The 27,400-nt window shown below is 34.5% G+C and overlaps 1 protein-coding gene across 2 annotated transcripts in view; it reads left to right on the top strand.

Moving 5' to 3' along the window:
• RELCH (RAB11 binding and LisH domain, coiled-coil and HEAT repeat containing) overlaps nt 1–27,400 on the top strand; it is a 139,613-nt gene that overhangs the window by 43,902 nt on the left and 68,311 nt on the right. For both annotated transcript variants that reach the window (XM_069100247.1, XM_069100248.1), the window contains exons 3-10: nt 6,450–6,521; nt 6,636–6,691; nt 6,797–6,910; nt 11,177–11,377; nt 11,472–11,563; nt 11,953–12,246; nt 15,379–15,454; nt 15,869–15,964. In XM_069100247.1, coding sequence (XP_068956348.1) covers nt 6,450–6,521; nt 6,636–6,691; nt 6,797–6,910; nt 11,177–11,377; nt 11,472–11,563; nt 11,953–12,246; nt 15,379–15,454; nt 15,869–15,964 — 1,001 coding nt within the window. The remainder of the gene's footprint in view (nt 1–6,449; nt 6,522–6,635; nt 6,692–6,796; nt 6,911–11,176; nt 11,378–11,471; nt 11,564–11,952; nt 12,247–15,378; nt 15,455–15,868; nt 15,965–27,400) is intronic.

Below are 27,400 nucleotides of genomic sequence, written 5' to 3'. Positions count from 1 at the left end.
ACCATTTTGAAAGTATTAATTCCTCTGCCGTTGAAGCTAAAGTTTGAAGTAAATTCAGAAAATATAATATTGTTACAGATAACTGTACTCAAAAATTAAAAAATAAACTTTTGTTAGTGTGTTTACTTCTGTTGTTTAATCCATTAGCTTACATAGTTGGAAGGAGAAGTCATTGATCTAAAAGAGAATATATAAAGAAATCAAATTATCAAATAGCATTCTTATTTTTGGTCATTGAGCTACCTGACTTCTCTCAATAATGTGATAGCATAGACTAAATCAGGCACGAGATAGATGTTTGTGTCCAGGAACCTCTGCAGATGCCAATTACACTTTGCTGTTGTTGAAAATTAAGAAGGAGAAAGACATTTTTGACAACAGCAGCAGCTTGTGGCTGATGCCAACAAAAAAGCTATGAAGTATAGCAAATAAACATGGGTGAGTGGAAAACTAAGGTGAGTTTAAGCATCTCTTCAAAATATTGTATTTCAAAAACATGAACAAATCTCTTGACAACTTTAAATTACTGAAACTACAAGTACTCATATTGAAATAGTCTTGTGAGTATGTAGTTAGTATATACATTACAGGTAAATAATACCTAAGAAAATTGACCGTAGTTCTTGATTCACCCTCATAAATTCTAAAGTATTTTGTTCATAAAGCATTAATTGTACACACAGGTATGAATATTTCTACGTGTATATTTTTCTCAGAATTTTTTTATTGTGTGACCCTTATTGAGTTGCTTCCATAAGGATTTGTTTGCAAAAACAGATCTCGCATAACTGTTATAAATACACACAAGCAACTGTTTGGAGTCCAGGCTTTAGATCAGAATTGGAACAGAATTTAAAATATAGGGAATACAGAAGGAAGAACATAGAGATAATAGAAACAAGTTAACACTATTCATATAGTTTATAGTGAAAAAACTGACAATACCAAATACCTCTGTACAGAGTTCTGCATAATCTACACAAATATCTGCACAATTATATTAATATTCCCCCCCAAATCATCTTTTATCTTTGGAAACTATTTTTCAATGCACAATGGGGATAGTGGAAAGCACAAATGGCAATAAGGAGATTTGGATTGTAGTCCCTGCTCTGCCACTAGTTAGCAATGCAATTAGAGCAACTTGTATAATTTCTCTGTGTGTCAAGCTTCCTCATCTGTAAAATGTAGAGAAATGAATTGTATGCTGCCTGTTAGCTTACTGTTCAAAAAATTTTTTTAACCTTATGGATAATTTGAGTTCACATTTAGATACAAGTATACATATATACATACCCATGCATATATTACATTTTTATGTAGAAATAAATTTGCCGTAAGTAAAATATCAAATAGCTTTCAAAGCTGGAATGCACATCAGAAATCACCTGGTCCAATTCCCTCATTTCATAAATGAGGAAATTGAAGCATGAAAAGGTAAAATATATTGCCCAAGATTACACAGGAAGTATTTAGCCTCATCCTTTCAGCAGTTATAAAAGTCTAGTATTACATTTTCTTTAATATGTTTATTCTATTAATCACTTTTCCTTTTAGATTACATTCATTATCAGTAAGAAATATGAGCTCTCTTCTATGTATATAATGCATTTGTCTTATAAAAACAATTTGAAATATATGTTGTAAGAGTTATAGACCTTGGAAATCATATCTGATCTTTATTTTGGTTTCTTGCAGATTCGTTGTAAAAAATTAAAATTAGTTGTCAAATATGACATTTTATTATGAATTATATGAGTATTCTAAAAATATTTTTAAATTCCTATTTTTTCTTTATATGTAAGAATAAATTTAGATTTTTAAGTTCCCATTCTGTTTTCTTTACCTGTTTTGTTTCTTTGCTGTCAGATAACTGGTCAGGACAGTAATAGGGTTGTTACAGAAATTCCTACTAAAAATTTTAACAGTTACTATGGAAAAATTTACAAAATAGAAAACAGAACTAATATATCTTGATCTATCAAGAAAATTTTGCAAAACAGGGTAACACAATCCCTGGTGTCTATCTCTATTCCTTTTGGTTCTCTCCCACACAACAACAAAAAAAAATGAAAATCTGATAATAGTTTACATGGTACTTATGGGACAACTCAGACAAATTTTTATATGAAGTACGCATAGCTGTGAGTTGTGCACTGGATGTAGAAAAAAGTCCTCTGATCTGAAGGAGAGAATATGCAAATGGGAGTACAATTTCATAACAGGATCACAGAATTTAGTTAGAACTGGAAGGAACTTTATAGATCTTACAGTCCAACCCCCTCATTTTACAGAGGAGGAAGCTAAAGTCCAGTATTAACTTACATACAGCTTGTGGAGCTGAATCCACACAGATCCTATTATTCTGAGCTTTTCCTACATCACATTTATCCTCCATTACTTCTAACATTGAGCTTTTTTTTATGTACTTTTTGCAAAGTACATGTTGTCAAACTCTCAAACAAACACTGCAAAGTAAGTATTCTAGTGTCCTCATTTGACCAATGAGGTAACAGACCTGCAGAAATTAAGTGGCTTGCCCTTGGTCACACAGCTAGTAAATGGTAGAACTGGGCCTGGAATCCAAGTCTTCTCTCCATATTCAATGTTCTTTCCAGTTTTACCTAGCTGCTGTATGATAGCTGTTGAATACTTGGTCAAGATTAGCCATCAGGGTGCAAGAAGGAGAATGTTTTCTTAATAATTGGAACAATGAAAAGTAATATGCTCTGGATCAACCAATGTTCAGACTTAATTTTTCATTCAATATGTATTTGTTAAGAACATATATAATAGTGTAATAATAATAGCTAGCATTTACATAGTGCTTTACAAATACTTTTTATGCTCACGACAACCTTGGGAGGTAGGTGCTATTATTATCCCCTTTTGCCGTATAAGGAAACTGAGACAAGGAGAGGTTATGTGACTTGCCAAGGGTCACACAGCTAGCAACTGTCTGAGGCATATTGGAACTCAGTTTTTCCTGACTTTAGATCAGCTCTCTATCCACTGTGCCACCCGGCTGCTCTTTATTGGGCCTTCCAGTTCATTCTCTTCCTAAACTTACAGAAATAAATGGTCCAGGTAATGCTTCTTCATAAGGCTTTGAGTAGGGACTTTCTCTTAGAGACTTAATACTAGGAGAGAAGTCTGGGTGGGTGTTTGCTGGTATTTATCCTCATTTGCCACTCTTGGAAAAAGAAGACAGATTGGGGGTAAGGGAGGTTTCATCCTACAAAAACGGTTTTGGAGACCCTGGAATGAAATGACAGAAGAAAGGGATACATCATCTTTTTATGAGATGAGGTCACCTTATTTGAACTTTTATTCTAATGATGAAGTCATTAAACATTTAACATGTTTTAAAGTGAGCTCAATCAGAATGTCTTTAAAATGTCAGAAACAGATAAATTTATCATAAATTTTTCAAGCCTTGTATAAATTAAAAAATTCAGCTAGAGCAATAAAGAATTGGTATTCTCTTTCATCCTGATTTGAACTAAAATTAAATTTACACTATTTTTTCCTCTTCCTATCAAAAACATTGTTTTGAGTTCTGAGAATCTGCCCTCCAAAGAAATAGAGTGCCAATATTTTTCATCGTCTGTTTCAGAAGTAATAGTTGGCTTCATTAATTTTCTTGTCATCACCTCAGGTGGCCTTCAGTCAATTTTAGTATGGAGTTCTAAGTTTGTTTGTACTTATAACAAAACTAGTCTCAGTAGAATTATGTTCTTTAAAAGTTGTTTATAGCTAATCATTAAACAGTAGAGAGGAATAAAAATAATTTTTGAGAATCATTGAAATTAATAAATCAAATCTTGAGTTTGTTCTCGACCAATTCATTTCAAGTTTTGGTTAAACTTTTTAATATAGGAAAACGTAAGTTTACTAAGACCTTTAATAATAGCACAGTTCTGCAGAACCTTTATACTTTTTCATTTGAATCTCATATATATATTTTACTTATCAGCTATAGACATGCTGTATGGCTTCTAACTTGAACTTTTCTTTTGGAAAATGTTTATTGTCTAACAAGAAACATGCAGCAGAGTACTTTTATTTTGATAGACTCTATCTGTTCGGTCTTGTAATTTTTTCGTGGTATTTGATGATGTATTTGTATATAAAAATTTACTTCTTGCCGTCTGACATGGGTTTTTCTGGCTTTCTGTGCCCTAATCATACAGTGTTTTGCTCTTAATTCACCTTAACTTTCTCCAGTTAAACTTCTGAGTTGTTTCAAGTTTGTGTTTAAACCAATATTTTTTTTTTTATTTCATATTTCTGTCATTCTGGGGTAGTGCACTCCTGATCTGCAATTGTTCTGTAATATGTCTTAGTGTTAAGAGACTGAAAAAATTAGTAGTAAACACAACTAAATGCTGCTTCAATCAAAAATCAATTATTTAACATTTTTAGGTCCAAAAATGAACTCACTGTGCCATGTGACCATCTGGTATTCCATTGAGCACAACAAGAATGTACATGCAGTCTTATACAAACAGCAGTATTCATTTTCAGCACTAAGAGTTTCTGAATACCTTTGTTGCACAGAAATATTTGCAGATCAGCTTTGCCAACTACCAAAAAGAAATATTAACACATTTCCTCTCATTAGATCTTTAGTTCTGCTTCAACATTGCTGCAGTTAAATTCTGTGCATCAAAAAAGTAGTTTTCACATAGCAGATGTGATTCAGTTACATCCTAAGGTTTTGATGACTAAGTGCAAACTGAGTGAAACTTTTTTTTCCATACAGACTTAAGTTTCTAGTTAGTACCTTGAATATCAAGACAGCTTTCAATGAGCCAGTTATAAAAAAGCAATTTAAAATGATTTTTCAAATGATGGCACATATTTTCCTATATTATGGCTAAGCATTTGCATTTTGCTTTGTTCAGATAGTTGTAAAATTATTTGTATTAACTTATAAGGATAAATAATTTTTTATTTATTTCATTTCTTTTGACTATCTTCTTCTGATTACAAAGCTAGTGATAGAAATTTCTGAATCAAAGAAAATTTCCTAGTTCTTAAAGCATATGAACGTATTAGTCTTCCTCACAAATGAAAGCAGTATATTACCAAAAGAGTGTCCATTTTTATGGTTTATTATGTAATTAGGTTGTGATAAAACAAGAAAGACTTCAAAACACTATTTGAAAAGCTCTTTTTAAAAAGCTTGTGGTGCAGTGTTTCCATTGCTGAATTTGGAAAGAGAGGACTGGGGTTCTTTCTTAGATCAATTCAGGCACTTAATACCTGTGTGACCCCAAGCAAGTCACTTAACCTCTCTGGCCCTCAGGTTTTCTCAACCACAGAACAACACAGTTTAACTAGATTATTCCTGCAGTCCCTTCCAGCTCTCAGTTTGTTAGTTTAAAAGTGTATTCTTTGACAGGGTGGAAGTTTATTGTGTTAAGAACTCTGAGCTACTACTTTTCTCCTTCCCCCATAACTATTAGACAATATTATACCTTCCCTCTGCTTTAAGAAATATCCAAAATGGTTTTCCGTATAAGTTTTATTTGGAATAGGGTCCAAAGAGAAATCAGTTATTGTATTCTCATATTTCTAATAAACTCTAAAGGGCTTTGAATGTTTTCTTGTAGTTAGGTAATGTAAGCTACCTAAAAAATATACTTTTGGTCTTGGATTTTGGGTGGTTGGGGTGGGGGGAGTTGTTTTTGTTTTTGTTTTTGGAGGGGGCAATGCAGAGCAATTGGGGTTAAGTGACTTGCCCAAGGTCACATGTGACGGCTAGTAAATGTTAAGTGTCTGAGGCCAGATTTGAACTCGGGTTCTCCTGACTCCAGGGCTGGTGCTCTATTCACTACACTACCTAACCCCTCTCTTTTGTTTTGTTACTAGAAAAATATAGATATCATGAAAATTACTTAAGAATTAAAAAGGGTATCACTCATTTATAAAATAGGTCTATCAAAGAAGTTTCCTTTATCTTCATTTGAAATAGTTATTTTTTAAGTAGTTCAGTTAATTCTTTAGATATTAGATTTTTAAGTAGTTAAGGCATCACCTACTTACTCCATCATTCATGAAAAATATATCAATAGAGACATTTCATTTCTCTTTCTAACTTTGAATTAGGGAGAAGTATTTAGATGTCTCACACTTCAATTTATATAAAGAAAATATTTTACATTTTAGAATTATTTTAAAAATAGAACAATTCCTTGTCAGACAGCTAGAACATTTGGTCAATTTACTTAGAATGCTAGTAATGCTATGGAAAATGTTCACCAGTTTGCTTTCAGACCAACTCTGCTGCATGCTTTCATGAATTCCATAAAGATTGCATGATTTCTGTTTTCAATACAAACTGTATTTTTTTTTCATACCCATCCTTGCTTTTTATTTTTTTATTTTTGTTTCCCTTTTCTTGGTTGGATGCCTGTGTGTGTTTAATCCAAATCCCTGTCCAGTCCTGGAGTTTGAACTACGGAAAGCCAAGGAGACCATTCAGGCCCTCCGAGCCAACCTGACACAGGCTGCAGGTGGTGTACATAAAACTTTTCTTTAGACTTTATAATTTGACAATGTAGAACTAGTTGAGATTTTTTTCATGTGGTAGAGATCCTAAAGTCTGTTTGTACATTTCTTCCCCCCAGAAAATGAAGTTCCTTTACAGGAACGAAAAAATTACAAATCAAGTCCTGAAATTCAGGTAGGCAATTTGTCAGAGAAATGTGCATAAATATCTTATATTGAATGGTAGAACAAATGATTGAGAAGGAAAACTTATAATGTCATTTCTGTTTTTTTTTTCTAGGAGCCTATCAAACCTCTTGAAAAAAGAGCCCTAAACTTCCTAGTGAATGAATTTTTACTAAAGAATAACTACAAACTTACATCTATAACTTTTTCTGATGAAAATGATGATCAGGTAAAGTTTGAATAATCCATTGTTGATTCAGAAAAATGGGTGGCTTTATGTCTCTGTTATCAGATTGGTCACCCAAAAAGTCACCAATGAGATCTGTCACCTCCTTCCCAGATACTTAACACATATAACTTCTATTCCATGCAAAGATTTGCCTAACATACTACTGTCAGACTTACCCTGCGGGGACAAAGAGTTTTTCTTAAAATTAATCATTTTTGTTGTGAATCATATAAGCAAAGGTATCAGCATCAACTGTGTTGGATCACTACCTTCTTCTATGAATATGTATTAATCCTTGAATCCCGGTGGCATTATAGCTTAATAGAAAATGGGGAAAAAAATCTTCACAGAATCTCTAAGGAATAGTTGTATATGTGTCCCAGGGGCTACTGTAATCTTCCGAATATTTTTTAGACAGAAAGCCTGGCACACATTTCATGCTTAGTTTCTGTTCTAAGAATCTGAACTTGTTCTGGAATTAACTTGTATTCCAGGACCTCCCAGAATTTTCTCCTTTTCACCTAACTTGGAAGGCCTAAACCCTAGGGCCAGTCCTGTCCAAAGGGGTTTACTCAAGGCTCTGTAGTAAACTAAGGCTAGCCTGAGTCTGGACCTCTACAGTAGGTTCACAACTGAGCTGGGCCATCCTAGAATAATATTGGCAGACTACCTGTGAGATTATCTCTTTAAGATATATTGGGGGAAGAAGGGTGAGAAGTGGCACCTAAAGCCCTGTTTTTGCTCCACTTTGGACTCAGGAACTACCATTCTGGCATAAAGAAGAATTGTGAAGAACTTAGAGAACATTCAAAGGAGAGCTCTTCAAATGATGAACAGGTTATAATAAAGTTATACCTATAAGGAAAAGCATTAAAAGTGTTGGCCTTCTTTTATCCAGACTTCGTAATCCCGGAGTTGGTACATTAAATCATTGGTATCGCACTGAAGATAATGATCAGTTGTGTTCTACTTTTCTGTCCTGTGGATAGAAGAAGTAAATGCGCTTTATAGAGCAGCCTGAAAATATATATTTGTTGCTTGCTTTTGTCCATAAGTATCCCTGAAAGTGACTTACTAAAGTAGGTTATGGGGAGTTTCTTCTCATAGAGAAATTTTCAAATATTCTCCTGGTATTTTTAAGATAGTCCTTTTTAGAAGCTAAAAGGAGAGATGATATATTAGGTAAATGCTAGCTAATATTTTGATTCTATGTAATATTTAAGACTTCATTATTTCTGTTTCAATTGGCTCTCAGAAACTCCCTAGAAATTATTATTCCCCACTTTTCATCAGGCACATAGGAAGGGCATATGTTCCTTTTTTCCTTTTCCTTTTTTTTAACCTCTCAAACTGAATATTTTTCCTCTGAGAGAGGAATATTTGACAAAATGAGAAGCATGCCATGCATAAGATCCATGTGAACATATGATGCTTGCCTGTTTACCTTAAGAGAAGAATATAGCTGATAGCTTAGCCTGAAAGGTTGGTGCTTATAGAGTTCCAGTTTATGTTATTTTGTTTTTATCATCGTTGCTTTTAAATTGGCTACCCAGACCATATACTTGAATATCTAACAGTTAATATCAGATTGGGATTTTTTAAGAGTTTACATTAAAATGAGGATGACAATTTTTTAGACCTTGAATGGGATCCAAGAGATTTAAGAGTCTCTTGATTGACAGGACAAAATCCATATAAGCTGGGAAGAGGTGACATAGTGGCATGATCTTTAGAATATCTTTAACTCATTGGAACTGCAGGCTAAAAGCCTAACAGGATCAGTTTTATCTTTGATCCTCTTTAGAAAGGTAAACATCATGTATTTTATAAACAAATCTTTTGGCTATTACCTTAAGTCAAGGCTGTTTGTTCTACAAAAACCATTAAATAATCTCATGGCTCTTTTGGTATGATACTTCCCTGAAGTTTATCATGATAATACATTTCACCTTATATAACATTTCACAAAATTGTATCTTATTAAAATATCTGCAAGTTATTTAGCAGTTTAACCTGACAGTTTGAGAATCTTTTATGTCAAGACACTGTGCAATGTAATATAAATGTTCTATAGAATTACATGACAGGTTAATCATGTTTCAGATAACCAACCAACAAAACAAGAAACGGGGAAAATATTGATTATAGGAGAAATATTCTGGGAATGCCATAAAACCATTCAGGCAGCCCACTATGTATGATCTATTTTGGAAAATAGTCAACAATAATTTCATCATAATTTTTCTGTATTTTAATATTGTACTTTTTAACATTTTACAATTTTGTGTTCATTCAGTGGGCAAATATTTCTAACCTTTTTACCACTAGCCACAATATTGATTTTATCCTCTACTATATTAACACAACAGTCTGTCACTTAGATAGTAGTTGCACTATTGGTATAAAATACATGTTTACCAGAGGCTCAGTCATACTTTAAAAGTATAGGATTAAATATGTTTACCACCAAAGATTATATAGAACCTTGAAGATAATGCAGGTCATCTTAAAAATTGTATCATTTCTTGGGCTGAACATTTTATGACCAAGGTAGTCTTTATTACTTTTAACTCCTAACTAGTTTTAATCACTGTAATTATCATTCAGCTTTGATTAATGTAAAGTAGAGTAGTACTTAAATAATGGGATATGTTTCTATCCAAACTTGGTTGACATGCTTTTATTTCAGTTTTTATTGTGATCGTTTTTAATTTTGAATTGTAAATCCACTAGAATCATACTAGACTACTTGTTTGTAAAGTCAGCCTGGATGTTATTTAAGTCACAACTTCAATTTTCAAGCACATTTAGCTAGCTTTTCTTTAAATGAAGAAAGCTTCATTAGAACTTTTTTTTTGGGGGGGGTATAGGTATTCCCTTCGTTACCTTTTATTCAAAGTGTGTCTCAGAATAGTATTAAGAAAACAGACTTCCACAAGTTAAAGAATTCTTGGGAATAATGGTTTGATCCACTAGATGTAAGGTCTTTTTGCAAAGTAAAAATACAACAGTACTAATACATTAAAAGAATTGCTGTCCTTTGGAGTCAGACTTTGGAAATCTGTATTGCTTATTTCATGAATACTGCTGTAATTATTTTTTTTTTCTTTTGAACTTCTGTTTTGTAATTACTTACAAAGCAAGTAAACCTATCTTATTACTTTACAGTTACATTTTATTTCTGACCCAAACTTTTATTTAATTTCACTAGAACCAAATGTAACCTAAATTTATTTTGGCTTTTCCCCCAAATCAGATGTTTCCCTTAGAGAATAAAGATTAGTCCTCATTAAAGACATACAAGGGCATGTACACCAGCTGTAATGGTAGTTAGAAAAATATTTTAGCAGTATGTTCGTTATTAAATGTAAGGCCTTTCAAATTGTGTACTGTTTAGGCAAAACCAACACTTTTGTATATAAATTCTGGCATATTTATTAAACAGCCAGCCTGATAACTTTACTATTGTACCACATAAATAGAATAGATAAATAAGCAACTTTTTTCTCTGAGTGCCTCCTGAATGCATTAATTACTTTTCCAGAATGGTATTTTTGTTTTTCTAAATCAGCAAAAAATTTCTGACAAAATTTTGACACAAAAAATTTCCAATCAAAATCCTTAATATGTAACTTTTTGGAGCTGCAACACCACCTATCAATGGTCAGTTAGAGTTAATAGTGGAATTGATGCCAGATGTTTACATAATAAATAGGGGAAAGCTGTGTGGTGAAAAGAGCCTGATATTTGGATTCAGATGAGTTAAGTCCTGGCCCCTGCCAGTTACTGTCCATGAGTCTTTTGGAAAGTTACTTACCTTTTCTGGGCCGTAGGCTTCCTCATTAATATGAGGAAGGGTATAGGATTAGGTACCTTTCAACTCTAAATCCTGTGATTCAGTTTAATCTAAATAAGGATATTCAAGTACATTCCTTTTAACAATGAATTCAAAGTCCTTATCCTAAATGAGTTCCTTTTTTTTTTTAAGTTAAATACACACACACACACACACACACATATTCACTTAGACCTTGGATCAGCCTGCTTTAGTTGTCCCTCAGTTGACAATAATTTATTGAATACCTGTTAGTTGTTTAGAATTGTTTGAGTGTAGTGGAAGAATCAAAATACATGTAAAACATTACTTGTATATAAGCTTATATAATTCTGTTCTACAGCAAAAGTAATTGTATGGTGAGTTAAAATAAATCTTACGTACAGTGGAAAATGTGTCATATAACTGTTCTCTTTTCGACCCTTTTCAAGGATTTTGAATTGTGGGATGATGTAGGATTGAACATTCCAAAACCCCCAGATTTGTTACAACTCTACCGTGACTTTGGAAACCATCAAGTAACTGTGAAAGATGTTGTAGACGTGGCAAGTGGAGTAGAAGAGGATGAGTTAGAGGCTCTTACCCCAGTGTTAGGCAACCTTCCTTCATTTGAAACCCCACAGCCTATTGAGGTAAGGTACATCAGCAATGTAGTTCTGTCTTCACATAAAATGTCTATATAGCTACAGAATGACTATAATCTGCTTTTCTCTTTATTGGTTCTAGAATTGCTTGATAGTACAGAAACTAGAAGATAAAATTAGTTTATTAAATAATGAAAAGTGGTCTTTGATGGAACAAATCAGAAGACTAGAGAGGTATGTATGCTGTTTTCATTGAACTCTGGGTGTCATAAGAGTTGGGAGTAGATTTCATCATAGTAGCCAAAATTTAATTTTTGAAATTTTTTAATTTATTATTGAATATTATTGAATTGAGTATTATTGAATATATTCTTCATCATAATTGGAATTAAAGGAACTGATCAGTACTTACTTTGCTAGGAAATAAGATGACTTTCTCTTCATTTTTCATCAGTTATAGTATAACTAAAGTATGTAGTTATAACTAAAGTAAATAAAGTATGTATGTGGCATAACCTTACTTAATCAAGAGCTTCTTTCCATGTTATTTTTTAAAGGTTTTTTAACTTTGCCAAAGTTTAGTAGAGTAAATTTGCCTCTGGAAATTTCTTTTTCTCTTGTAGTGAAATGGATATCCTCAAAAATGAGAATTTTTCCTTCCCCACTGTTCGTGACACAGGCCATCCTTCTTTGGACCAATTCCCTCACAGAATTTCTGAAGACAGTGAACAATACTTAGATATGAAGAATTCAGATAAGGGTCAAACTAAGGATATTAATCTTTCAGTATCAGATGAAACAGATGCCCGGACTCCTAAACTGAATGACTCAAATTCTCTCCCAAGAAAAGAAAGGGAGAAAATGCCTTCTTATTCTCCATCAAATAAAGACACAGTGCACTTTGATAAACCAAATAGGTTAGTGTGAAAATTATTGCTTAAAGTGATTGTTTCAGTTATATTTTGTGACTTCATAATCTTTTAAAAGAGTTTAAGTTTTTACATCTGGTCTTATTTCAGATAGCAAGCCATTGAGAGAGAGAGAGAGACTGTGTGTCTGTTACAGGTCCTTTATAGAGCACAGTGCTAGACATACAGTAGTCATTTGATAAATACTTGTTGAATCGATTAAGATAAAATAAACACGGGGCGGCCAGGTAGCACAGCAAGTAAGAGTATTGGCTCCAGTGTTGAGAAGACCTGGAGATCAAATCCCAGGCTCAGACACTTAGCACCCACCCAGAAACACCTGGCCGTGTAACCTTGAGCAAGTTACTTAACCCCAATTGCTTAGGGGCAGCCAGGTGGCTTAGCGAGTAAGAACACCGGCTCCAGTGTCGGGATGACCTGGATCAAATCCGGGCTCAGATACTCAGCACCACACTCAGAAATAATAACTGGCCGTGTAACCTTGAGCAAGTTACTTAACCCCAATTGCTTTAAAAAAAAAAAAAAGATAAAATAAACACTATTGAATTATATTAGTAAATATCATGTTAATAATATAAAAGTATTTGGTCATCAAACTACTTTTGCATGGTGCCTCTTTGTTACTTTGCATCACCAAGCTTCATAATATAAAATGAAATTCAAGAAAATTTCTCTTCTTAACTATAAGTATATGCTTTCAATTTCATAAACCTTTATAAGCTGAATCTCAGTAGAGAAAAAAATTATTTCCCTGACCACTGGGGGAAAAAAAAGAATGATTTATCATGCTTTCATTTCTATGGTAATTCTTTTTGTATAGCATTTTTTTAATACTTTTTTTTTTTTTTGGAGGGAGGAAGGCAGGGCAATTGGGGTTAAGTAACTTGCCCAAGGTCACATGGCTAATAAGTGTTAAGTGTCTGAGGCTGAATTTGAACTCGGGTCCTCCTGACTCCAGGGCCGGTGCTCTATGCCGCCCCCAAAAAATCCCTTTTAAAAGTTTTGAAATTATAGTCATTAATATGTTGATTTTGTGACAGGTACTACCCCTGTACTCATTCTTCACTTTCTAAACATTCTTTGGTCAATCAGCAGGCTTTTATTAAACCCTTACTATGTGCCAGGTACTATGCTGACAAAAAAAAATATAGAAAGAGCACCTTCCCTCAAAGAGCAAATTACTAGGTGCATGCAAGACGGGAAGATACTGGCAGCTAGGGGAAAGGGAATGGGAATGGCCTTCAACAGAAGGTAAACCCAAAATATAATTGAGATAAAGCTGGCAACTGCTGCTAAATTAAGTAAATCAAGTGAGTACTGCAGAATATTCATTCTTTTGACATTTGTATGTGGAATATTTACAAGGCACCATACCCCTCAAAAAGCTGATTTTAAGAGCAAGAAGGTACAACTACCCTGATCATCTTCCATCTAACTGGGAAATAGGTTGCATCCAGGAAAGTGGCCAAGTAGTACCAATATGCATTCAAAAGGGTTCCCTGCAACTTAATAAAATGTAGAATTTTTTTAGTATTTCATACTAAAATGTAATATGTAGAATGAAAGCTACTTAGTAATTAGACTCACTCTTTTAACTATGTAGTACTTATTACCCTTAAGGATACGTTTAAGAGTTTAAGGTTTCTTCTGTAAGATTTTTATAGATAATATTGTTTTGTTTTATTTACCATAGAAAGATGATTATATTCCTTAAAATAATTTTTCAGAGTGTACTGTAACTGTATAAACTACTTGCTAATTAAGCAGTTGCTGAAGTTTTTGTTTGAAGATTTTTTTTTTTGGTTGCTTTTAGGGTTAGCTGAAATAAAGTATGGTTTCAGGTATAATGTTCAAAGTGCATACAAGTAAAAGAGCCTGTACTAATTGTTAGAAACATATAGAACTGCAGCTACTTTGTAAATTATATAAAAGGCTAACTTTTTTTTTTTTGCCTTTTAGAAGGCAATTGTGGTTAAGTAACTTGCCCAAGGTTACACAGCTAGTTTTTTTTGTGTGGGTGTTAAGTGTCTGAGTCTGGAACCAAACTCAGGTCCTTCAGACTTCGGGCCCGGCACTTTACTCGCTGCACCACCTAGCCGCCCCAAATAGTATCACTTTTTTTTTGCTTTTTGGAGGGGGCAATTGGGGTTAAGCAACTTGCCCAAGGTCACATGGCTATTTTTTTGTGTTAAGTGTCTGAGGCCGGATTTGAACTCAGGTCCTCCTGACTCCAAGGCCAGTGCTCTATTCACTTTGCCACCTAGGCTAACATTTTTTACATAAGAAAATATATATGTAACGTGTTTTCTCTTTTAACATGAAATAAGTTCGTATTTAAGGAGTACAGTAATAGATATATGATATATGTTATATATATAATATATACAAACACACATAGACACGTTCATTCAAGCTTTTTTTTTTTTTTTTTGCTTTTTGGAGGGGAGAGGACAGGGCATTTGGGGTTAAGTGACTTGCCCAAGGTCACACGGCTAGTAAATGTGACCTTGTGTCTGCAGCCAGATTGAACTCAGGTCTTCCTGACTCCAAGGGCCATTGCTCTATTCACTGTGCCACCTAGCCTCCCCTTAAGCTTCATTTCATAAGAAAATGTTTTACTCTCCAAAGCCTATAATTCTCTACTCTTTGTGCTATCTGTTTAATTCTTTTATCATTTGCCATGTTCTTCCACCACCTACAATGCCCTAGTGCTGTCTTCTTTGGTTCTAAACTCCTAATCTATCATTCGGTCTCATTACTTTAAGGGCCAACCTGTTAAGGCCATTCTGAATTGGAAGACCTTATTGACAGTCATTTCAGACTCATCCACACTAACAACTAATAATTAGGCCTGAGAGACATCACTACTGTGCCAAACTAGCCATCCTATCAGTTTCCACTTAAATCTTTTATTAGGATATTTGCTCATATTTAAAGTAGAAATTTAAGCTAGCACTAATTTACTAATTGTGTGAGGTTGATAACTATCTACTTTATGCCTCTTTTCCAAACCCCAAAGCATAAAGATCTAAGTGGTATCAGTATATTTTCTCTATAAATTCCAGTGTTTAAACCCCTTGATCATTTTTTTATTGTTGTTATCATGCACTGTTATTCTAGGAAATTATCTCCTGCTTTCCACCAGGCGCTATTATCTTTTTGTCGGATGTCAGCAGATAGTCGTTTGGGATCAGAGGTAACATTCTTTTCCTTTATAACTGTTCCATTAGGTGTCTTTGTTACTTTTCTTCTAAAATAGACTGTTTCATTGTTTTTGTTTTAAGTAGCTATTCTCCAGTAAGAGCTATTTCCTTTTAAGTCTATAAGTCTGTATTTCAAGTATAACTCATTCATTTGATTCAGTAAACATTTATAGTTTTAAATAAACATTTCTCAAATCTTTTGAATTTTGTTCTTTAAAAATTACTGAGGGGAACTGATAACGTGTTATTTTTGCTTATGCAGAATGCTTGTACTATTGAACAGATGCATTTTTGAATTGGATATGTCAGCATTAGTACATAATTTATTTCAAAGAACAAGAAAATAGATATAGAAAAATTGTATTTCGTATTCTCATTTCTAACTAAATGAATTACTGGGTTTTTAGGTATCTCGGATTGCAGACAGTGAAAAAAGTGTCATGTTAATGCTGGGGCGTTGCCTACCACATATTGTTCCAAATGTGCTACTTGCAAAACGAGAGGTGAGACGCCTAAAAATGTTTTCAGTTTTGTAATCTCATCATGGTGTCCATTCTTCATTTTGAAGTTCAGTGTTATATTTTTATTTTGTGAAAGTCTGTTACTTGCAATCATATTCTTACTTTTGTGCATGCATCTCTGCTCCTAGAGAATGGTTATACACCTCTGTCAGGTGAGTTAAGTAAAACTGCATGGTATTCACACCTTTCCTCCTTTGCTTTATGACATCATTAGCTTTTGCAGCACTAACTATTACTGTAGGTCCATCTACTTGTTATAAACATTGTTCTATATTACATTTAACTAATTGTTTTATTATATAGTTCTTGATGTGAACTACTTGTGTGAGAAAATGGTAAATCTTCATAGAAGAATTAACAGTGATTAATAACTGCTATTTCCTAAAAATACTTTAGCAAGTATAAATGTCCATGTATTAAACTTGTCTAGCAAAAAAATATAGTTACCATATGATAGTATAATTGTGATAATCATTAGTCAAAAATAGACTTTGTTTTTTAATATTTAACACAATATTGGAAAATATTTTAAATATTCTAATTAAATTTATGATTGCACATGTAAAATATCTAGTAGTATGATTGTTAAATGTCCCAAGAAATTATTTCTCCATTTGAATTCAGCCAGAAAATGTATATAATGAAAATTTATTTTCATCTTTACATGCAATTAGGTATGATTTAATTTGTAGTATAACCAATCTTGCTTGTGAGGTAATTGTTAAAATTCATAAGTTTAGTTACTACCATGATAAAGCAAATTTTGCATAAGTTATATTTGTTCTATTAGCAACCTTCTCTATCATCTTTATCTATGGGGACCTACAGTATACTAGGTTTACAGTGCATTTGGCATAATTCTATTTAAAGCTTATCTACCAATACCCTTTTATCCAAGAAACTTGTACTGATCCTTAAGAAAATTTACACTTCTTATTTCAGAAATTTTAGTCATTTGTTATAAGACAAAAGTAAACTACTATATTTGAGAGGATTTCTTTATAATAATTCTCTAAATGTTGCTAAATATTAAGGAGTTTGATAAATGTTCCATGAGTTGAAGGATCAGTGCTAGATTTCAAATTGTTTTGCATTTCTGCCTGGCAGAATGTTTGAGCTTTTCTTTTTTCTTTTTTTTTTTAATAGCTTATAACATACTATGTGTAATGCATTAATGTTTGCAGCCCTTTGAAACTCCTATTTCATTCTTGAAAAATATAAAGAAAAAGCTGAGTATTTTAGGGTGCAATTTGTTATAGTTATTTTAATGTTAGTTTTCTTCTATATAATGACAGCTGTGCCATTGAAATCTGTCTGTACTGCATGAAAGATTTAAATACTTTGCATCACTTGTATTCATAGAGTACAGATTTTGACTTTTCTGGTTGATACGGATTTCTTAAACTTGAAAAATTCTGTGTCCATGACATGAGGAATTAATCGTTTTTCCCTCTGTATGTTATTTGATGTTTGACTGTATTGAAACATTTCCTATTATATTAGTATTATACTGGTAAAATTTGGATTCTCTTTGAAACCAAATTGGTAATCAAGTACGTTAGTGGAAGTATTGTTTTGCTTTGGTTTAAAATGCCAGCATACTAACCACATTAAGCATACTTAAACAAAGCTATTTAAAACATGAATTGAAATGAAATTCTCTTTATTTCATAAGCATGTTTTTCAAAATATAGATAACAGTTTTTGTGGACATTTAATGATCATTTGGATTTCTTTGTCTTACTGACTTTAATTCTTTGTAGCAACATTTTAACATACAGGGTTAATCTGGTTAGTCTTTGAATTCACTTTTTCCTGGGTCTGTGAACTGTAATATTTATCATCATAGAATTTTAGAGGTCAAACAAATGCCCTCACATTGTTTCTTGTGTTTTAGAAATCATATTACTTTGAAAAACTTTGAACATTATAACGAAAACTATTTTTAGTCCAAATTTTATGGCAAACTCTATTTTAAACAAATTTCTCTTGAGTAAACCTACATATTTATAAGTTGTAAATTATTCTTAACATAATAACTTAGTAAATATATGATTAGGCTTAGAATATAAAGGTATACACTTTAAAATTTTGGTTAAAGAGAGCAGATTCTATCATTTCTATGAGGCTGACTGGTCAGTTTTCTTTTTAATACACAAAGTTCAAAATCATGATAAAAATAGTTTTACTCTTTGTTTTCTTAAATTCCTCTTTTTAAAAAAAGGAAATTAATTTAACCCCTGGAGGGCAGCAAAAGTAAAATCATAACATCCTCTAAATTCACCTTGGTCTTTTTCTTTTCCTGCTAGCATGTAATGCATTGCCTATTGCCTTTGAATTAAAAGAAAAAAAATGCAAGACTAATTTTCTTTAAGTGATTATTATCATAGTCTATTGTAATATCATGGTTAAAAATATTTAAATATTTATCTACATATAGATCAAAAACTTTACAGAAGAAAGGTGTTTATCATAGTTTATTCATTATGCAAGTTGCCTGGCTTTGTTTTAAATTTAATTTTTCACAGTAATCTCTGCCTTAATAAATATGAAAAGGATAGTTCTTGATTATTAAAACAAAACTTTCATTTTAAAAAAAATCCAAAACCCAGATTCAAGTAGTAAATTAACCAAAGTGCCCTCAGTGCAAGGAAGACAGATAGATAAATTGGAAACACAAAGAAGAGAACTGATTTTCCAGATCTTGTACAAAAGAAGCCAGAACCAGCAGAGATTTTTTTTTACCAATCTTCATAGAAATCCAGCTTCACTTAAATGTCATTTTTCTTTATTTACTTAGTAAAAAGTGATTTCTAAATGTGATTAGATTAGGAGCAGCTAATATTAAAGTAGCATAGTTTTAACCTTTCAGTAACATAGATGCCATTGAGTATCTTTATAACTTATAGCCCTTAGGGTGAATGAAAATAAATACTTCACTGAATCCACATAAACTTTTTAATTTATTTTTACCTCGTGGCAAATGATGTGCTCTTCAACATTATTGGAATCTAAAGGAAAGCTTTGTAAGTCCCTTTTATAGGCTCTCTGAATATGAAGCCATAGGAACTTCAGATAATAGAATTCTCAGATTTAGGGTAGTCCCTGAAGGTCCTAACAACTAGTCCTTTGCAGGTAAGTAACCCTTTTTCTCTACCTCTACATTTACTGGTATGATGCTACACTGATTTATGTTTTTTATTCCCACTCATCTTAGGGAATGCCAATCAATGATCCAGATAGTTTCTATAGCTGCCATCTTATCTACCCCTGACTTATTGAGAAAGCCCAAGTGGTTTCCTATCTCAACGGGCCAATTTATCCTTGAAAAATCTTCCTCAGCTCCCATTTTTCAGCATACCAAAAGTCTATATAGCTGCCAATTACTTCTATTTACAGTATCATTTGTAGAATGTTTTCCTTGTTTTTGAGGCCATTCACCAATTTGTAGCTTCTCTCTCATCAATCTATTTCTCATTTCATCATTATATAAATTGCCCTACCTTAGCAAAGTAAATCTACTTGCAGTCCCCTCCATAACCTTTTTGTACTTTTGTAGTTACACAGCCTTCTTCCACAAATGTTTCTAGTCCTTTTCTCAGAAACTAATATAAATCACTCCTCTGAGGTATTCTAATACTTTTTTTTTTCACTAAAGAACTGATTTTTTTTAAAAAGGGATATCATCCCATTCAGCCCTATATTCCATTTCTATCTAAAATAGGCTTTTCTGCATGTAGCCAACATAAGTTAAATGAGGATCACTGAGCAAACTCTGTTTATGAGACACAACTTTCTAGATACTTGTTCTTTTTCCAAGAATAGTAACTTAAGACAGGGATCCTTTTTTACAGGGTTTTCTGTTTTCTTAGGAAGAAGCCCCAGAGGTATAAAAAATAATTTTTAGTGTGTGTGTTATGTGATGTTTGTTTTTACCATAGTTCGGTACAAAGTCAATCTAAATAACTTGTGTAAATTTAAATTGTATGTAAATATTATTTTATTCAAGGCAAAAAGCAAATGGAAATTATAATAAAATAAAGTTAAATACTGAATCTTAACAAAACTATGTACTTATATGAGATTGTAGATATCTTGTACCAATAACTGGATCGGGATCAAATATTTTGGATCTTTTAATCAGTTTTCCTTTCATGGTTAAAAAAGAGCATTTTCCTATGACCAGATGAGATCATAATAAAAGATTAAAGATTTGCAACAATTACCTAAATCTAGTGAATTAATTACTATTTAATGTTGATTAAAATTGCTACATATGCTAGAGATCTTTTTGTAAAAAGACTTTTCCTATTTTAAAATAATTATACAGATGAGCTAATATATGCTGTCTAAAGTGGATGATCTGAATTTTGTTTCCATTCTTACATTTGTTGGGCTAAGATCTTCCACTTCCAGTAATATGCACAGCCTCCATCAGGTAAAGAATAATGCTTTATTTTACTGACGACAGTTCATGAAGAGAAGAGACTAAAACTTTCTTCCAGGTCATCACATCGACAGAGGTGCATCATCTTATCCACATTTCCAGCCTTCTAGTCTTCCTTTTTTTTTAATTTTTTTTTAAATTTTTTTTAATGCTTTATTAACTTCTAATTTACATCATTCGTTTCCGCCAGATTTTGAGTTACAAATTTTCTCCCCGTTTTTCCCCCACCCATCCCCCCAAAACAGCAGTCCCACAGGATATCCCCACCTCCAATCTGTTCTCTCCCATATTTTCTCCCATACCCGTTTCAACTTTTGCAGTGGATCTCTATGCCTCAGTGCCTGTATATCTTTTTTTTCTTAATAACATGTAAGATGGTATTAATAATAGTATATATATATATATATATACGTACACATATACACACACACATATATATATTTGAATATTTGATTTTAAAACTTTCAATTCTAGATTCATTCCCTCCTCCCCCAGCCTGCCCTCCCTTCCATCATCCCCCCTCACATCCCCTTCCCCCCTATTCTCCTGGAGGGTGAGATCCCCTATTTAGTGTGTATTTCCCTCCCTCCTCAAGCCAGATTCAATAGGAATAAGGCTGACCCATTCCCTTTTGCCTTTCTATTCTTCCCCTCCATTGTAACCATTTTCCCTTGCCTCTTCTGTATGAGATAGTTTGCCCCACTCTGTCTCTCCCCATCTCCTCTCATTATATTCCTCTCACCTCTTAATTTCACCTTTTAAGTATCATCCCTTCCTGTTAAATTGGTCCCATGCCCTCTATCTATGTATACCTGTAAACGTATATACACACATTCACATATGTATTCATATGCCCGCATACCCTCACATAAAGACATATATATATATACATACACACACACACACACACATATATATATATACATATATATATACATATATTTCTAATCCCTTCAACTACTGAGAAAAGTTTCATAAGTTACAATTATTGTTTTTCCATGTAGGAATGTTAATAGTTCAACTTTGGCCAGGTGGCTCAGCAAGCAAGAGCACCGGCCCCAGTGCCAGGACGACCCGGATCAAATCCGGTTCCAGACACTCAGCACCGCACCCAGAAACAACAACTGGCCGTGCAACCCCGAGCAAGCCACTCAGCCCCGATTGCTTTAAATAAAAAAATAGTGTTCAACTTTGATAAGTTCCTTATGATTTCTTTTCCCTGTTTACCTTCTCATGCTTCTCTTGCTTCTTGTATCTGAATGTCAAATTTTCTATTCAACTCTGGTTTTTTCAGCAAGAATGCTTGAAAGTCCTGTATTCCACTGAATGACCATATTTTCCCCTGAAACATGGTACTCAGTTTTGCTGGGTAGGTGACTCTTGGTTTTAATCCCAGCTCCCTTGACCTCCGGAATATCACATTCCAGGCCCTTCGATCCCTCAAGTGTAGAAGCTGCCAGATCCTGGGTTATCCTGATTGTGTGTCCACAGTATTCAAATTGTTTCTTCCTGGCTGCTTGTAATATTCTCTCCTTAATCTGGGAATTCCAGAACCTGGCTATAATATTCCTAGGAGTTTTCTTTTTGGGATCTTTTTCAGCAGGTGATCGGTGGATTCTTTCAACCTGTTTTGCCCTCTGGTTCTAAAACATCAGGGCAGTTTTCTTTGAGAACTTCCTGGAGGATGCTTTCCAGGCTCTTACTTTGGTCATGGCTCTCAGGCAGTCCAATAATTTTTAAATTATCTCTCCTGGATCTATTTTCCAGGTCAGTGGTTTTTCCCATGAGATATTTCACATTGCCTTCTATTCTTTCATTTGTTTGGATCTGTTTAACAGCATCTTGATTTCTCATAAAGTCATTAGCTTCCATTTGCTCCAATCTAATTCTGAAGCAATGATTCTCCTCAGTGAGCTTTTGAGATTCTTTTTCCATCTGGCAAATTCGACTTTTTAAGCCATTCTTCTCCTCATTGCCTTTTTGAGCCTCCTTTGCCATTTGAGTCAGTCTGTTTTTTAAGGTATTATTTTCTTCAGTCAGGCTGTTGACTCTCATTTCATAATTTTCTTGCATTGTTCTCATTTCTCTTCCCAATTTTTCCTCCACTTCTCTTATCTGCTTCTTAAGGTCCTCTATGGCCTGTAGCCAGCTTGTATTTTCCTTTGAAGCTTTTGGTGCAGGAGTACTGACTTCACTGTTTTCCTCCTGTTCCATGCCTTGCTCCTTCTTATCCCCAAAATAGGAGTGTAATGTTGGAATCTTCTGTCTGCTTTGTTTCCTTTGCCTGCTCATTTTGCCACTCAATGATTTGACTTTTGGGCTTTTTGCCACAGTAGGACTCTGCCACCAGACAGGGGAGTTTTCGTCCCAAACGCTGGGTTTTCTCAGCTGCCAGAGGTATTAGATGGGTGCCCTCTCTGAGGTCTCCACTCGCTCTGGCAAGCTGGACACACACCCCAGGACCTTCACCCTAGACTGCAATCCAGATCCAAGCAGGTTAAAGCAAGAGCGATTACTCCTCAGACTGGTGCTTGGTCCCCCTACACTATGCAGGCCAGGAGCTGAAGCCGCCACGTGGTGCTGGCTGGCTGTGCTGGCGTCTCAGCGGTTTCTCACCCTGGGGGTAAAAGCCACGCACTCCCACTTACTGGATCCCAAAGTCCAGACTGCACTGGCCTCTCACCTTGTCCTTTGCATCTATGTATTGATAAATCTGGAAACGGCCACAGCTGCTGCTGATCTGGAGTCCCTCTGGCTGGCAGCTGGTCAGGCCCGCCCTGGGGCTAAAGCCTCTGCGTGGTGCTGGGCTCTGCTCCCAGAGCGCTGTGCTGGCTGATTCCTGCCGGCCTGCCGGGGTGTCCTCGGTGGGAGGTTAGCTTCTCTGTGTAATTTTGTGGGTTCTGCAGCTCCAAAGTTTGTTTAGAGTCCCCTTTTTACATGGATTGGGGAGGGTGGAAGCCGGAGGGTCGTGCTTCTACTCCGCCATCTTGGCTCCGCCCCCTGTCTTCTCTAGTCTTCCTTTTTGTAAAAAGAATTCCATATTGTCAGATTTCCTCACTTGGACAATTTTGAGCAGCAATTTTCTATTTTTTTACAGACATCCATGCACTAGTGTTGTGTCTGTACCGAAATAATTTTTAAAAAATTTTTTAAAAATAAATTAATCTATCTTTAGTTTTCAACATCCACTTCTATGTATTTTAAATTTTCTCCACTTCCCTCCCTACCTCCTTCCCCCTTCCCAAGACAGCATGCAATCCAATATAGGCTCTATATATACATTCTTATTAAGCATATTTTCACATTAGTCGGAAAAAAAATAGAGAGCAAATAGTAGACTTTGATTAGCTTTCAGACTCCATGTTTCTTTCTCTGGATGTGGATAGCATTTTCCATAATGAGTCTTTTGGAGTTGTTTTAGGTCTTTGCATTGCTGAAAAGGGCCCAAGTTTATCAAAGTTAGTCATTGAACAGTATGGTTGTTACTTTGTACAATGAATTTGCTCACTTTCTTCAGCATAAGTCTTTTCAGGTTTTTCTTAGGTTCACCTGCTCTCATTTCTTATAGCACAATAGCATTCCATTACATTCCTATACCACAACTTGTTCAATCATTCTCCAGCTGGTGGGCATCCTCTCAATTTCCAATTCTTGGCCACCACAAAAAGAGCTGTTATAAATATTTTTGTACATGTGGGTCCTTTTCCCATTTTTATGATCTCTTTTGGCATATAGCCCTAGAAGTGGTATTTCTGCATCCTAGATAATTTTTATGGGTATGCCATTCAGAGGGATTCTTCTCCTTCCCCCAGATAATGGGAGATTAGAGAAAGAGTGTATTTAAGGAAAGCCTGGGCCTAATCTCTCTGCCTCTTAACTTATCTTGGCTTTCTGACCCTGGGCAAGTCACTTTTCAGTCCCCATAAAGACTAGAAGACTGGGTGTTGTACATTTGCATTGATAGATTGAGTTCCCTCACTGAGAGTTCTCTGCACCATTTAAACCATAGACCTAGGTTAAAATGTTTTTTGAAGTTTTTCATTTGAAGTTTTTACTTCACCTGCATTTTCCCATGTGTTATTCATATTACTATTTCCTACATTTGATTAATGTAATATTCTTTTCACAGTCATGTTCAGTTATTTGTTTGCTTATTCCTTCATGGATATACATCTCTCATGTTTCTAGTTCTTTTTACTAGAAAAGGTGCTGATATGAATATTTTGGTGTAAGTGGACCTTTTCTTTATTCAGAATATTTTAAAAAGCATTTCTTAAGCATTTGCAATGTGTGCAGAATCATGATGGTTCTAGATACACAAATATAAGAACAAAATAATGCCTGTTGTTAAGAAATTGTGGTAGATATCTTTTTTAAAGATTGTGTAGATATCTCTTTTTTTTAATTGTAGATATCTTTTTTTCACATCACTTATATTTTTCCAATTTAAATTTTTTCCCTCCCCTTTCCAGGGAGCCATCTCTTATAATAAAGAATTTAAAAAAAGGCAAACCAAACCAATCAACACATTGAAAAGTATGGTGTTAAATGCAGCATTTCACACCTGTAACCAAAGTGGGAAAGTGCCTTTTGATAGCTTTTCTTTGGCACAAAGTTTGGTCATTATAATTTCACAGCATTTACTTTTGATTGTTGTGGTTCTTTAGTTTTATGGTGTTGTAATATATTGTTTTCCTTTGTATTCACTTCTTTGCATAAGATCTTAAGTTCTGTCTCTGGTTATCTGTATTCATCATATTCATCTTTTCTTAGAGCACAGTACTAATCCACTTTATATAGCATAACTTGTTTAGCCAATTTCCAATTAATTGCCATGTTGTGGGGATGGGGTTTGGTTACTGTTTCTAATTCTTTGCTTCCTCATAAGGTTCTGATATAAATGTATTGGTGTACATAGAGATTCTTTTTATCATTGACCTCCTCATCAGATACATGCCTAGCAATGGGGTCATTGATTCAAAAGGTGTGGTCATTTTGTTCATTTTTCTTTTTTTTTTTCTTTTTTTTTTTTTTAAATTTTGGAGGGGGGAAGGTAGGGCAGTTGGGATTAAGTGACTTGCCCAAAGTCACATGGCTAGTTTTTGTGTTAAATGTCTCAGGCCAGATTTGAACTCAGGTCCTCCTGACTCCAGGGCAGATACTGAAACTGCCCCAGTTTTATTCATTTTCTTTTCTTTTTTTTTTTTTTTAAAGCAATCAGGGTTAAGTAACTTGCTCAAGGTTACACGGCCAGTTATTTCTGGGTGTGGTGCTAAGTATCTGAGCCCAGATTTGATCCCTAGGTCATCCCGACACTGGGGCCGGTGCTCTTACTTGCTGAGCCACCTGGCCACCCCTAAGCAATTGGGGTCAAGTAACTTGCTCAAGGTTACATGGCCAGGTGTGTCTGGGTGGGTGCTAAGTGTCTGAGCCCGGGATTCGATCCCCAGGTCATCCTGACACTGGAGCCGGTGCTCTTACTTGCTGTGCTACCTGGCCGCCCCAATTTTATTCATTTTCTAAGCATAAATCTAAATTACTTTTTCTGAATGAATTGGCCAATTCATACTTCCACCAACAATATATTAGTGTGCCTGTCTTATCACAACCCTTTCAACATTGACTTCCTATTTTGTGTCATTTTTTGCCAGTCTTCTAGGTGTGAGGTAAAAATCTCAGAGCTCTTTTGATTTACATTTCCACTAGTGATTGAAATATTCTTTTATATAGTTGTTAATAGTTTGCAGTTATCTTTTTGAGAACTGGAAAATGGTTTTTAAAAAACTTTATATTTTAAATCTTCTTCCATAATCAATATAGGCTTTTAAAATCTTTTATTCTGTGTTACTCCATTATTTTAGAGAAACATTTTGAAGTAGTGGATAAAGGACTGGTCTTGAAGTTAAGAAAATCTGTTCAAGTTCCAATTCTGATGCAAGATAGCTGTGTTACCCTAGGCACATCACTTGACTCTTGGTGTCCTAGGCAACACTTTAAGGCTATAAATAGCAGAGAAGTCACTGACCTGAATCAATAGATTCACGGATCCAGTCCCTATTCTTGTACTATTCCTCTGATCAGTTTATGTACTATATGCCAGACATTGTGTGCTAGGTACCAGAAATGTTAAGTGCTTTACAAATATCTCATTTTTTCCCTCATAACTACCCTGCAAAGCAGATGGTATTGTTTTCCCCATTTTGTAGTTGAAGAAACTGAGGCACGCAGGTTAAGTGACTTGCCCAAGGGCTCACAGCTAATAAGTGTCTGTGGTTGGATTTGGGCTCAGGTCTTACTAAACTGAAACTTTGTTCTTAAAATCTCTTCACTAAGAAGCCTTCTTTTGGAGTTAATTTTATAAAAGCTTGATATCCTGGTTACTGTATGGGTCCCTTGTACTCTGGGTTTTTAATGAAACATGTATAAAGATTTAAGTCTTAGGGGGCGGCCAGGTAGCACAGTGAGTAAGAGCACCGGCTCCAGTGTTGAGAAGACCTGGAGATCGAATCCCGGGCTCAGACACTTAGCACCCACCCAGAAACACCTGGTTGTGTAAACTTGAGCAAGTTACTTAACCCCAATTGCTTAGGGGCGGCCAGGTGGCTCAGTGAGTTAGAGCACCGGCTCCAGTGTCGGGATGACCTGGATCAAATCCGGGCTCAGACATTCAGCACCACACCCAGAAATAACTGGCCGTGTAACCTTGAGCAAGTTACTTAACCCCGATTGCTTTAAAAAAAAAAAAAGAAAAAAAAAGATTTAAGTCTTGGTTACAGATATGCTTAGGTGAAGACCAACATCTTTCTATCAGTATCACTTTATTTTGCCTACCTCTTATAATAGTAGTCTTAGGTAACTTAATCATGTTCGTATTTAAAATTTTAATCAAATATTTGAAATTGCCAACACATATCCTGAATCATGTTCTTCTCTTCCACTAGATACCCTCAAATAGCAAATTAAAATTTTTG

Source organism: Petaurus breviceps, unplaced genomic scaffold (assembly GCF_028583685.1).
Source record: "Petaurus breviceps papuanus isolate PSGF00001 unplaced genomic scaffold, PetGlider_PUasm1.0 38, whole genome shotgun sequence".
NCBI lineage: Eukaryota > Metazoa > Chordata > Mammalia > Diprotodontia > Petauridae > Petaurus > Petaurus breviceps.
This window is presented reverse-complemented; position numbering and strand designations above follow the sequence as displayed.